The following is a 13,792-nucleotide window of genomic DNA, read 5'->3' as shown; positions in this document are numbered from 1 at the left end:
ACAGAGCTCAGGGGAACCGGTGCCCCCTCCCCCGCTCCCAAAAAAGCCCGAGACCTGTCGAAGGGAGTGTTTGAAGGCAGATGGTAGAGCCATTTTCTGCCTCCGTGAGGGCTGATTGAAGGGCAATGAGGCAGCTAATGCGAAGAAAGATAGAAATTTACTTGCTTTAACTTCATAGGGCCCACAGTGAAAGAGTTCATTCAGCGCCGGCCGCCATATCTGACGGATGAATAAACCATCCGCAGCATCGATCATGCCTGTACATCATGGTTCAGTTCATGGGCCATTTGCTTCCAATTTCTCCTCCTCGGCCTGCTTCATGCTTTCTTTCCCCGCCCCCCCACCCGCCCCCCCCCACTCTCTCTCTCTTTTTCTTCACTCTCTTCCATCCCCACAACCCCCCCCAACAGCTGACATTGGAAGTGAGTCCTCCCGCTGGGATGGATAAATAGATGGTGTTGATACTCAGCAACAAACTATTTGTCATTTGAACTGGGCTTTTAGGAGGCGGAGTAAAAAAAAAGGCAGGCGTGAGCCACCTTGGAATGCAAAGTAAATGTCACTTCATTTCTATTTAGTTATTTTATTTAATTGGTGCTGTGGGGGGGGGGGGGGGGAGCCACTAACAGCTGCCTCCCACTTCCACTGTTGAGGCCGGGCCGCTGTCCTTGGGGCCCGTGGCTCCCCTCTCCTGTCACCCTGTGCGGGGCTCCATCGAGAAGTGTGGCTGGAGAAAGTGAGGGGCACCAGGTTGCACAGGGAGGGTCAGGTGCAGGTAGGAGGGGGGCGGGCGTGGGTGGGGGCCTGGGCGATGAGCGCTGGCAGTCCGGTTCGAGCCGGGCCTGGGCTGGGGGCCCAGCGAGGAGTCCCGGGCGGGTGAGAAGGGGGCTGCCTAGCCGTGCTGGCCCCCAGAGCCCCAAGCCCTGGTTTCCTTGGCCTTTGGCTGCGGATGGCCATCAGGCCCGTGCATGCCCAGGGAATGTGGGGGTCGGAAGGGCGCGGCGGGGCTGGGGAGCAGTTCTCTGAAACTCCCGAGTGCCCGTAGCTCACCACGAGGGCTCGCCCTGGCCACATCCCTTGTGCTGCCTCTCAGCCCTCGGGCGACCAAAGCGGCTGGGAAGCAGCGTGGGGGTGATGGAGAGAGCACTGGACAGAGAGTCCAGACTCTTCGGACTGGCCCTCACATCGGTGGGGGCGGGCAGTGTGACCCAGACAGGCCACTTCTTTGTCCTTGGTTTTCTATCTCGTCTATGAAGACATCAGGCTGGGGGTCCTTAAGGACCCTTCTCCTCCTTGGGTTTTGTCTTTGAGGTCGGTTCTGAGTCCTTTTCCGCCCCACAAACAGACACAGTTAAGGGAGGCGGCTGGCCCCAAGTCACAGGGCACTTCGGAGGTGCCAGGGCCCCGCGCAGTCCCGGCGGAGATCGGAAGCAGGGCTAGGAGATCAGCTGTCCCTGTGTGCCAGCTCTGAGGGGCTTCTGGGGCGTGGGAGCTGGAACGGTCGCTCACCCTCCCAGAAAGCCACCAGCAAAGCCACGGCAGGCGCCTCTGATGGCCCGCCTGTCCTGGAAGGGGCATCGCCAGGAATCCACTGCAGCGCCCCTCCCGCCTGCATAGCTGGGCACAGCTTGCACCGGGCCTGTCAGGCATTTCCGTGAGCGATTTCTGTGTCCAGTACAGCCTGTCTCGGCACAGAAACCGCCCGGTGATCAAAGACCGGTGTCAAGGAGACTGAGCCTCCGCGGGTGAAGCGGCCTGCCAGTGGTGCACAGCCTGAGGGTGCTGACTCTGGCTCTGGGGGCACCCTCCACCCCTCCGAAATCCAGCTCATATTTGTCCCGGACCTTGTGGTCCTGGGGGTCCGCGCCCATACCGCACTCCTGGCTGGGGCCACAGCCCTTCCCCCTCGATCCTTTTCTCCATCTGTGGATGGAGTAACAGCCCTTGACATTCTTACCTCATCCGGCTGCTGAGAACGCAGAGGAAGCTGTGGATGGAAAACAGCGCACGAATGTTAGATCTGGGGACTGCCCTTCCCAGGACGTTGGTGGGTGGCCAGCAGCTGGGCCTGGGGTGCCCACAGGAGGGACGCAAGCAGTCGGGCCCCAGAGGCCCTGTCCCTACTGTGGCCAGGGTCTACGCCAAAGCTGGGGGCGGGGGGCTGTGGGCCGAGGCCTCGGAGGCAGGAGGGAATTTCTTTCGAGAGCTCCAGGCAGCCGGCCTCCCTCCTCCGCTTTTCCAACACGCCCAAGAAAACGGATACATAAAGGTTGATGTGTTTTCAAATGGGTTTTTGCTTTGCTCTTCTCTTTTCTCCCTATGAGTATTAACCCCGGGGACCCCAGGGACGGCTCGGCTCGCTGGAGCACCTGCTAGGGTCACGCGCAGTCATTAGCTTTGCGGTCAGTGCAGAATGAGCCCCGGTCCCGGGCGGCTGCGAGAGCCTGCGCGCCCGCTCCCAGGATGCCCGCCAACGCCGCCTCGCGCCTCCAAAGTCGCACTTTTCCTGCCTGACTTGTTCCTCTCCTGCTATTCTACCTCCAGCTGTGGGGGCGTCGAAGAAAAAGATGAGATCAAGTTGAGGGGAAAAATTGTCTGATTTGTTGAGCCCTTTGTCTCCCGGGCCCCTGGCAGTCGGGGATGGCTCCAGGCTGGGGGCTGGGAGGCCTGTGGGACAGTGCCAGGAGGCGGGTGGGAGCCAACAGCCCCCCGGTCCAGGAGAGGGGTGCAGATCTCTGCAGGAGGTGGGGTGCAGGGTGCCTGGGGCCCAGCATGGCATGGCTCGGCTCTGGGCACCCCAGTCACCAACCTCTTTTTGTCTCTGGTCAGAACCATGCGCCTCCCGGGCTCTACACAAAGACTCAGGACCCGGCCAAAGGCCCCAGCAGCCCTGACCTCCTGGAGATTGAGTTCAAGAAAGGTAAGTGACCTCGCGGGGACTCGGGCCGGTGGGCTCAAGGCTCTGCTCAAGGGTTCCCAGCCTCCCCCTCCAGCCGGATGGCAGGACCCAGGGAGCCTCCAGGGCACCCTCGGCCACTGCCCACTAGTTCAAGGGCACCAGGTTCAGAGTGAGAGCGCGCCAGTCCCAGCCGCCCCTTGCCGGCTGTTTGGCCCTTTGGGGAAGTCACTCAACATAGAGAGCTGGCCTCAGGGCCCTCGCTGACCATGGAGCGAAGGTCGCAGCTACTCCTCCTTTGGCTGCTTGATGCTTCGCCTTCCACCACGCCCCAGGGTTCAAACCCCACTCTTGCTTGAGTCCTGACCTCTTTATCCTCACTGCTGTCAACAAGAAGCACTTGCTGGCCTGGCCTGGTGCCCAGCCTCGGGCCTGGCAGCAGGGAAACCCCTTGCCCTGGGGGTCGAGGGAAGGAGAGGTGTATCTGGTAGCGGGAGGATCAGGCCAGGCTCAGCGTGTGCGAGGAGAGAACTTTTCCAGGAGGCTTCGAAACTCAGGGAGGCTTCCTGGAGGAGGTGGTCCTGGTCAGGAGCTTGAGGACCTGAGAAGGGGCCTGAAGCCACAGAGGCTACTCAATCCTTAGCCATCCGCCTCTCCCTGGCCTTTCCCAGGAGCCGTGCCGAGACAGTGGGCATTTTCATCGATCCTCATCTGGTCAAACCCTTGAATTTCGTGCCACTTGGGGACCCCAGAGTCCTCAGTCTGAGGCCCCTATAGGCAGCTAGAACACCAAGTTCCTCGTGGGCTCAGACTGCCTGCCCCAGGCCTGGCTCACGGGCATGCGGCCTTTTGGACATTGTCTCTGAGGGGATGGGACAGACAGACAGACCCAGGTAGTGCCCCGCCCCGCAGGCCCCCCCCCCCAGGAGCCCGGCAGAGCGGTGAGGGTGAGAGAGAGCTGGACAGGAAACGTGATCCGTTTTAATGACCGGGGGACTGTCTGGAAAAAAATAGACGGGAGGAGCCCTCCCTGCCCAGTCCCCATTCACCCGCTAGTTAATTTATTTGAAGTTTTAATCTAATTATTAACTATTTTAAAGGCTAAGAGGCTTTCTCCGCAGCAGCACCAACAATGTCAGCGCCTTTCTGGGGCTGGCCCCGTCCGAGGCCAGGCGAAGGAGGGGATAATGGGACAGGGGAGGGAGAGAAAGGGACAGGGGAGAGGCGGGGGGTGGCCAGAGAGGCTTAAGGTTCATTATTGGGCAGACTTACATTTAATAGCAATTTACAACCAAGTTATAAAACCCCTGGAAATGGGGGTTAAGAATGGGGAGGCTGACAGCGCCTTGAGCGAAGCCCCTCCAGCGGCGCCTGGCTAATAAAGACTCGAAAGGCGCTATTGAGCCCTGATTGGCACCCATCGCAGGGTCCATGGTAATGAGCTGGGCAGATGGGTGGGGGATTAGCCGCCAACTTTGAACAGCCTCCCTTTGTCACTGTTACAGCTCTCTTGTTAGTCCCCTAATACATTTATTGCTCATTTCACACCGTTCGAGAAAGTGCCCCTTGCTATTCAAAGTCAACCCCGAACCCACCCACTGCCCCCCCCGCCCCACCCCCCTCGACTGGGTCCATCCCTCCCCGAGCGCCAGGCTCCCTCCTGCCCTCCCGCCACCCGGCCCGACTTCTCAGGATTCGGGGCCGCCTCCAACACCTCTCCTGCTGGAGCGGGCACCGTTTCACCCCCATCAATCAGGTGGCTGCATGCAGGTCTGGGGTGCAGGGGTGGGGGTGTGGGGGTCTGCCTGACAGACACGAAGGGGCTGTGTGTGTGTGTGTGTGTGTGTGTGTGTGTGCTCGCGCTCGGCCGCACCTCGGCCCGGCGGCCCCCGGGTAACTGGTGGGACAGAAGGTGCTCCCGGCATAAGACAATGGTGGAGCGTGAAATTCAATTAGTTCAGGGCCTGGTTCCAATTTCACAGGCCCTAAATGCAAAAGGGGCGAAGAGAATGGGAAGGGTGGGGGAGAGCGTTTTTATTGCATTTTCCCTTTCATTCCGGGGGGCTCTCTCGCCCCGTCTCGTCCCCCAGCAGGCCTCAACCTGCGCAGGGCTTTCCGAGGAGTCGTTTGCAGCCCATGTCTGTCACATCCATTTAAGGCATTGCGGGCGGGGGTGGGGGGTGGGGGGCGGGGGGGCAGGCCCAGGCTCCTCCGCTGAGCACCAGCCTGGAGGCCCACGGCCCTGTCCTCCCACCTCAGGGGTCCCTGTGAAGGTGACGAACATCAAGGATGGCACCACCCACCGCACGTCCTTGGAGCTCTTCACTTACCTGAACGAAGTTGCGTGAGTATCTTAGCCCTGCCCCTCCCCCCACCCAGGAAGCCTCAGTCTGGCCAGCGCCGGCCTGGCCTGTTGCAGCTGATGGCCAGGCTTAGGGGCCAGGGAGGTTGGGCCACGTTCTAGGGGCAGCCTTGGCATAGTCTCTGGTTCGGGTTCTGGTGGCCCTCGGTCTTGAACGGTAACTACCGCAGGGGGTCTGCTGCCCCCTTGGAACAGCCCAGCTGGAGCTGCCAAGCTCTGGGCTGGAGGACAGGAGGGGCGATGGACAGTGGTTGGGGCTGGTGCCATGCAAGACCCATGACAGCTGTGATGGGAGCTGCAAACTAAACTCACCGTGTCACCTGAGCCATCGCTTCCCTGTCTGGGCCTCTGTTTCCCCTCTTCTTGCACAATGTGGGGTTGGACCGGGTGACCTGGCTCAGACGTCCTCTCAGCCTGAGGACATCTGAGACGGTGCCTGGCGTCCTGCGTGGGGCTCCGGGGTGGGCACAGCCTGGATGTGGTCCGAGGCAGCCGCCCCCATGACCTGCTCTCCCCGCAGGGGCAAGCATGGCGTGGGCCGCATCGACATCGTGGAGAACCGCTTCATCGGGATGAAGTCTCGAGGTGCGTCTGCTCGCCACCCTGGGGGCGCGCCTCAGCTCCCAGCAACCCCCTTTCCCACTCAGGCATCGCGACTCCTGTGCCGCATTGGTGACTTCGGGCAAGTCCTTTCACCCCCAGCAGACTCCGTTCGCCTCCCGTGAAGTGGGGACGAGGGCGCTTGGCCACTGGCTGCGGGGAGTTTTGTGAGAAGGGCCTTGCCCCCGTCAGGGAGGCACCCGGCACCCGTCTGGGAGGAGAGAGGGGTCAGTGCCCCGGGCAGGTCAGCCTGGTTTGGAGGCACATGGCGGGGGGTGCAGGGCTGGCTTTGTGATTGTTAGGGCTGAACTGAGAAGGCCGCTGGCGTGGGGATGGGGTGGGCACTTCCGGCTGCGCCGCAGCTGCAAGTGGCCAGGGCCTGAGGGCTTGTCCCAGCATCAGATGTGGCCTAAGGTGGTGGGTGGGGGCTTCTCCAGGTGAGGGCGGCCCCCTTGGCTCCACTGCCCACCCCACACCTGCTTCTGGCTGAGCCAGGAGGGCGGGGAGGCTGGTCCCCAAACAGGTGCCCCTTTCTTCCCTTAGAGCTCCGTGATTCCCTCTGTCAGTCACTCGCCAAGGCGTCTCCCCCACGCCTTCCCCCTGAGGACTCATTTTCCCCATTCATTCGGGGGATCTCAGCTCCCTGAGGGTCTGTGATGAGCTAGGTTGTGGGCACTCTAGGAGAAGGGGCAAGCTTTTGGCAGTTAGAGCCGTGAAATTGGGCGCTTGAACTTTTTAAACACCTGTGGTGGGGTTGGGCCTCCCCCCCCACCCCGCAGGTGTTCCTGTTGCTTTGCTTAGGGTCAGCTTAAAAAGATAGCAACCAAATAAACCCAGGCCAAGGTATCGTCAAGGCCTTTGCCCTTGGAGACGTTGTACTGAGATTCTCAAGTCCAAAGAGAGAGGCAGCGGCCAGACTTCAGCTGTCAGAAGAGGGTGCTGAGGCGGCAGGCAGGATGCTGGGGTTCGCACCCCAGGTTTGCCCCTTGGACTGGTCATTTCTCGGCCTGTGTGCCCGGGGGGGATACTAGGTGTGGGAGTGGGAGTCCATCGTGGGGGCTCTGAACTGTTCGAGTTTATCTCCAAACAGCCGGGCGTGGGGAGCGGGCGGGGAGTCGGCCTCTGCCCCGCTGGGCTGTTATGGAAACTGCCTAATTGGAACTCTCTGGAAGGCCTTGTTGAGAACAATATTACTCGTTAGCTGCTTCCTCTTATCCTCTCGCGCCTTTGTCTCCTTACCCACGTCACCGTCTGATTAAATGTGCCTTCGTGTTGGCCGGCCCTTGGGAGTCTGCACAGTGTGAATTGTCCGAGGCAGACCTGGGAGGGACCTGGGGAGCCAGCGACCGGCACCCTCGTTTTATAGACAAAGTCCCAGGCACGTCGGTGGCAGGACCAGGATCGCGCGACGCCCCAGATCCCGAGAGGCCGAGAGCTTAGTGTGGGGTGTGTCCCTGTTGGGTTGGAGCCTAGCGGGTGTCTTGGCAGCAGCTGGAGTGGTGGAGGCGTCCCACCGATGGCCACAAGGCTCACGGGTGTGCACTAAGGCCCCTGTCGTCATGGCCCACCCAGGCCCTGGGCGGGCATCACCGATTGGTTGCAGAGGTGTCTCGGTGCTTCAGGCAGTCACTACCCATCATCAGGATTGGCATTGACAGTGAAAACAAATCTCCTTATTGGAAAGATGAGGACTGGCCAGAGGTCATGCGGAGAAATGGCATTCTGTTCGGCAGGGGGCACCACGCAAACCTGAAGCGGAGGAGGTGGTGATAAGGGCCTAGTCTGGGCTACCTGGGAAGACATCCTGGAGGAGTAGCCTACCCCTGCCCATGTCGTGTTTGTGCGTCCACAGGACTGTTCCCGGAAGCAGGGGGTTCGGTCAGAACTGTGCCGTCTTTGGGGACAACAGTGAGTGATCGACTCCAAGAGCGCGCTGTGTGACCCTAGGCGAGGTGCTTCCCCTCTCTGTGACCCCAGCTGTCGAAGGCGGGCAGCCCGGGCGGGCGATGCTGTCGTGGGCGATGTCACCCTCTCCCTCTGGGAGTTTCTAACTCGCCCGTTTTCTTACTTGGGTTGTGGGGGATGAGAAGAAAGTGGCTTCCTAATTTGGGGGGATAGCTTGTTCTTATTTCTCCACCCCCAGTGACTCCTAGTGAGAAAGAAAGAGCCGGCAATAACCTGGGACACACGGACGCGCCCACGGCCAGGTCTTTATTAGGTCTGTAGTAACAGGAGACCCTGTTAATTGCCAATTACATCGAGGGCAGAGCAGGAAGATTATTGTCGCTATCCTGGTGTACAAGGGGAAAGTGTCATTTGTATTGATTTTACAAAGCACATAATTGAAATTCTTTAAGGGCTTGTTTTGTTTTGTTTCGAGGGCTGGGGGGCTAGGGAGTTGGACAGTGTTAGTGCCGTGGACCTGGGTGGCCCTGCGTGGCCGGCTCAGTGACGCGAGGGGCCTTGGGGTCAGAGGGGCAGGGGGCTGGGGACACCAAGGATGGAGTGGCTTTCGCTGCATTGTGGCTGTTCACATCGTCATTATCGCATTATCTTTTTAGCTCTGGAGGGGGGCTAATTAAGTGAAGTAAATGAAATCAGTGGGGGGGGGGGGCAAGGCAGGCAGGAGGAAAGCAGAGAAGGAGCCAGCTCTGTCCTTGTCCTCCGCTCACCTCCGCTCACCCTCGCTCCTCGCCCCGCCTGCCCCTCCAGGTCTTGCCTCTGCCTGCTGCCCCTCTTTCTTCTCCGCTGTCGTCTCCTCCTTCTGCTCCTCCTCATTGCCAGCTTTCTCTTCGCTCTACTCTTTCCCTTCCACTCTTTGCCCTTCTCCCTCTGCCCTACCCATCTTTCTCCTACTCTCCCCTTTCCTCACTTCCTCCTCACTCTTCCACTTTTGGCCAAGAAACAGCAAGGGCTGCCTGCCCACTTACCAGAAGCTCTGCACAGGTAGAACCTTCTGGGTGGAGAGTGGAGGGAGCCCTGCAGAGCAAAGGCACTTGCCCTCCCAGAGGCCTGGGGTGGCCAGGAACAGAGAGGATGGTTACTGTCCCACCATCACTTGCCTCCCCGTCACCATGGCAACCGCCTCTCTTCTTGGCCCTGGTGCCTAACAGGGATGCCCTTGGGCTCCGGCCAACCTCTCTTCCCCTGGTGTTTCCAAATCCCTGCCTCTGGATACTGCTTTCCCAAAGAACCAGAGCCTCTGGTCCAGGTGCTCCACCCCCAACCGCTCCCCCAAAACCCCGACTTCTGGCTGAGTTCCGATCCCACTCAATTCTGCCAAATTGCTCAATCCAGGCTAACCTGGCAGTGTCAGGAACAGACAAGAATTTAAGTGGCAGCAGCTGTTTTGGCCCCGCCTCTTCCTCTCCGGTCCACTCTCCCGCAGCCCCGGCCCCCGCCCCCGCCCCTCGTGCCCCTCCCCACCCCCCAGCAGTGATTATGGTGTGATTGAAGCCGCTGGCGGAGAGCTGCTGACACCTCCGTCTTTCTGCTGTAAACACGGGGCGATGAAAATAGACACTGGGGGCCGCTGTGCGTGTCACTCGGAGATGTCTGTTGTCTCTTCCGCGGCGACACCGAGACTCAGCTGTCATTTCCTCCTCCTCTTTGCTCAGTGGTTTGTATGCCAACTGTCAAAAGCCCCAAATCCATAGTCTTTTAGCATCAGGTTTCTGTCACCGGTTTCTCTAAAGTCATTTTTTTTCTCCAGAAGAAACACATAGAAATCATCTGCCCTCACCCCTGTGGAGAGGAGAGGGAAGATCTTAAAATGCTTGTGTGCACACTCGCACACACACGCGCACACACACACACACAACGGCAGCACCCCCAAAACAGGCTCCCCGATCGGTTATCGTGAACTTGGACGCCTTCCCTGGGAAGGAGCAGGACCACTCACCGTGCCGGAGTGTCCCGGCCGCGCCGGCTGCTTCCGTGCTGCTGGTTCCGGGGGCTCAGGAGGAGGCGGCTCTGTCCTTTCCCTGGGGGGCAGCTGTGACGGGCCAGCTGTCGGGGAGCCCTCAGGCAAGTCAGAGCCTTTCCTCCCTGGAAAGCCTAGATGTCTTCCTCGAACCCTGCACCCCGCCGGCCTTGTCCCCTCTCTGCCCTGTCGGGAGGTGATGCTGGCGAGCTGGCCACAGTGTCCTGGAGTCAAAGCCATCAGCACGCACGCCACCCCGGGGGTCAGGGGGGACAGCGTGTCTGGGTGCTCACCTTTGGCTAGGTGGACTTTAGAAGGCAGAGCAACAAACTGCAACCATGTCATTTTCCAAGTGGGTTGCCTGGGGCCCCTGGGGGGCCGAGCAGGCCCGGGCCACACACACAGCAAAGCGGAGCCCTCCCTGGGAAGGACTGAGTAGTGCGGGACTTCTGGTCCCTGACCCTGCCCTGCACCACGCCCCACAGTCGGCTCAGCCAAGGGCCGGAAATGGGGCTGCCAGCTTTCCCGGGAACCGAAAAGGAGCCCCCTGCCCTTGGCCTGCCCGGGGCGCTGCGGCGGGGGTCTGTGCCCATGTTAGGACTGGCTTTGAAAGTTTCTGGCGTCCTCCAAAAGGTGGCAGAACTAACCAGGAGAAGGCTGTTTCCGAACCAATGAGTACTGAGCTCCTAGTTCCTGCTGGGATGAGAGGCCCAGTCGGCCTCTGCCATTATCTTGCTTTGGGTGACTCTTGAGAAATCGCTCTGTTCTTGGTGACAAAGCTCCTGGGAATCACTGAACGCTCACCCCTTAACACTGGGGTGGTTTTTGCCATGTGGGAGGCAGAACTTTCAAACGCTTCACTCACCTCCGTCTCTGTAAAGTGAGCAGGCCTGGCGCCTGGTCACTTCTCAGTGTCCTGGGGCCACCTGGAGCCGCTTGGCAGTGGTGCCTTGCTGCCCCCCAAGGAGTGGCCCCAGCTTCCGTGTGCCTCCTTGTCTGTTTGCACAGGTTTTCCATGTCTCCCCCGCTCCACATACCCACTCCTTGGTGCTGTTGCAAAGGCTTTTTCCCGCCATCTGCCCGCCCCCACTTCCGCCAGCCTTCCTACCCCTGTCTGGCTGTCTCTGAGCCACCCTGCAGAAATGGGCTGGGAGTCTGCTTCGCCGTGTTTACCAGGGTGAGGATGAGGCGAGTGTGGCCTGTGGAGCCCCCGGGGGGGCGGGTGTTGTCCTGCTGGGCAGTCATTTCCTCCCCAGAGGCCACAGTGGATTCGGGCCCAGTGGCACGGGATCAGCTCTTTTGTGGCACCTTGTAATCATATCTACGCCTGACCTCTTTGTCACGTGTATCCCCCCGAGACTGGCATCTCGGAGCCTCAGGGAGAACCCAGGTCCTTCCTCTCGGCCTCAGCACGTGAGACTTGGGTGCTGCCTTTCATGCTCCTGTGAGCCCTTCGTCACTTGGCCAAGGCCCTGAGAGGCCACCTGGGGCAGGGATGGGAGCTCCAGACGGTGGTCTGGGCACCTTGGGCAAGACATTTTCCTCTCCAGGCCTCGGTCTCCCCATCTGTAAAATTAGCTGTTGCACCAGATTAGTCTTTTAGGAATTGCTTGGGGTGAGGCAGGGTTTACAAAGAGGCGCCTGCTCCCCGCGGCAGGACCTGGGCTGTCTATTCTGTACGCTGGGCTTCTGCCTGCTGGAGGGTCTGTTTGAGCCCAGGGCTTGCAGCCGAGAGTTTGGGGAACACGGTGCCGGGACGACCCTAAAGGGCCTTGCCTTTGAGTTCTGTCACGTCTGTGATCCCCAGACTCACAGATGGAGGACTGAAGGAGCAATCGGGGTAGGAGGGGGTGGAGTTTTGGGCTGGTCACATCGTCTCAGCCCACGTCCGCTTTGAATTTCAGAGTGGAAAACAATCTCTTTTATGGTTTTGGCATTTTTTTAAGGGTTTTTAAAAATCGCAGTATACCATACCTAACTCAGTTGACCAAGTTAGTCTTTGTAAGTGTTTAGTTCAGGGGCACTAGGTACCTTCATTCACACTGTCGTGCGACCGTCACCTCCGTCCATCTCCAGGGTCCCAGAACTTTCTCATCTTCCCAAACCGAAGCTCTGTCCCCAGCACACACTGACCCCCAGCCCCTGGCAACCAGTGTTCTTTTATCCCCCTGGATTTGGTTCCTACGGATCTCGTCCATGGGGCATCGCACGCGATTTGTCCTCCTGCGAGGGGCTTCTTTCACTCAGCCTGATGTCCTCGGGGGCCACTGCAGGTGTTGCAGCAGGTGACAGGGTGTCCTGCGTTTTCATTGCTGAGTGACATTTCGGCGTGTGGCTAGGCCGCATTTCGCTCGCTCGTTCACCCGCAGACTGACGCTGTGGCTGCCTCCACCTTTTGTCTGTTGTGATGATGCTGTGGGCCAACGCGGGGGTGCTGGTCCCTCCTGTTTCATTTAATGCAGCCGGTTTGCAAGGATGACGGGGGTAAATCGTCAGGATAATGGACACCTGCCCCTTTGCTGCTGGAACATTAGGTGGTGGGGAAAAGGCCCTTCTGGGGTAGATGCATGGGGGTGGGGCCATTGTTGCCCCTCTTCACTGGGGCCACAAACGCAGGACAGTTGGTCCAAGGGCGGCTGTACCTGCTCACCGGAACTTTCGAGAAGCCGAAGGGCCCGCCATCAGGGGTCTGGCTGTGTGCACACGGGCAGCTCCCCTGTCCCGGTGCCTCCGTGTCCTCACGTGCAGGGCGGCGCCACCCCCAGTCGGACATCCCCCAGGTCTGGTCCTCCCGTCTGGTCCAAGCAGGTCGTTCGGCAAATGGAGGGGCTGAGCCTGAGCCTCAGCCAGCCGGCGGGTGTGGGTCACTACCACTAGCCGACTCCCGTGCGCAGAGGCACTGGTCAGGGGCTCGGGCCTGGACTCAGCTCCCAGCTGCCCCTGGGGTACATCCCTTCTCAGTCCTCAGTTTCCCCACCTGCGCAGTGGGGTCAGCACAGGGGAGTGCCAGGCGTCCACCTCGGCAGTCAGCACGGCTCTGCAGGGACACAGCTATGCGTGTAACACGTGTACACTCGTGTGCACAGCCATCCCCTCCCCAGCTCCCCGGAAGGAGGGAGGAAGGGGTATTTGGGGCCCAGGCTCCTCTGTCGTCGGTTTAATTACAGGTTTTCAGCTGCGGGCCGGTGGGCGCGCGTTGGGAAGGAGGGGAGCTGCTCCGAACCCTGTCATTTTCCAGCGTCTGCGGGCCTCTTCAAAGGGGGGCATCCAGACATTTTCTCCGCAAGCCACAGAGTGGACTGTCGTGGCCGCAGCATGAGCATAATGACAGATGCATTTTGCAGCAAGCTGGGAGTGAATGGGTCCGACCGGCTTGTCTCCTGTCAGACGAGTCATTATTATTTTTTTTTTTGTCATTTGCTGACAGTTTGGGTTTCATGCGTTTCTCTCTTTTTTTCTCCTTTTCCCCCTGCCTGGAAAAATGGCTAGGTATCTACGAGACCCCAGCGGGGACGGTCCTTTACCACGCTCATTTAGACATCGAGGCCTTCACCATGGATCGGGAAGTGCGCAAAATCAAACAAGGCCTGGGCTTGAAATTCGCAGAGCTGGTGTACACGGGTGCGTAGTCCCTGAGGCCCCGCCCACGGCGCCCTTCTCCCGTCCCACGCTGCTCAGGGCCACCGCCCGAAACCAGCAGGTTGAAGGGGATCAAGTGGGGACAGGGGACCAGGGAGCCAGGGGCACGCGGGGACCTGCCCTGCTCACAGAGTGTCAGGGGAAGTGTGCTGGTCCCCCCGAGGCGTCCGCTGCCCCGCCGTCCACCATCTCCGTGACTCCAAGGTCGGGTCCTTTATTCAGCATGTGCCAGTGCCGGGCACTTTGTGGGGACACGAACTGTCCACAGGGGTCCTCCCAACTTTCCTAGGAGAACTGCAGCCAGGCCCTTCTACAGATGAGGAAACTGAGGCTCGGAGTGGGAGAAGCTTGCACAAAGTTACCCATCGGGAAG

General features: G+C 59.9%; 1 protein-coding gene across 2 annotated transcripts in view; it reads left to right on the top strand.

Moving 5' to 3' along the window:
* The window catches only part of ASS1 (argininosuccinate synthase 1), a 50,379-nt gene that overhangs the window by 26,564 nt on the left and 10,023 nt on the right, over positions 1–13,792 (top strand). For both annotated transcript variants that reach the window (XM_037144519.2, XM_037144590.2), the window contains exons 10-13: positions 2,830–2,920; positions 5,156–5,240; positions 5,779–5,843; positions 13,270–13,401. In XM_037144519.2, the coding sequence (XP_037000414.2) occupies positions 2,830–2,920; positions 5,156–5,240; positions 5,779–5,843; positions 13,270–13,401 (373 nt within the window). The remainder of the gene's footprint in view (positions 1–2,829; positions 2,921–5,155; positions 5,241–5,778; positions 5,844–13,269; positions 13,402–13,792) is intronic.

The sequence above is a fragment of the Artibeus jamaicensis genome, unplaced genomic scaffold (assembly GCF_021234435.1).
Source record: "Artibeus jamaicensis isolate MK-2021 breed Jamaican fruit bat unplaced genomic scaffold, CSHL_Jam_final contig_471, whole genome shotgun sequence".
Classification (NCBI taxonomy): domain Eukaryota; kingdom Metazoa; phylum Chordata; class Mammalia; order Chiroptera; family Phyllostomidae; genus Artibeus; species Artibeus jamaicensis.
Note: the sequence above shows the minus strand (reverse complement) of the source record. Positions and strands in the feature narration are given on the sequence as shown.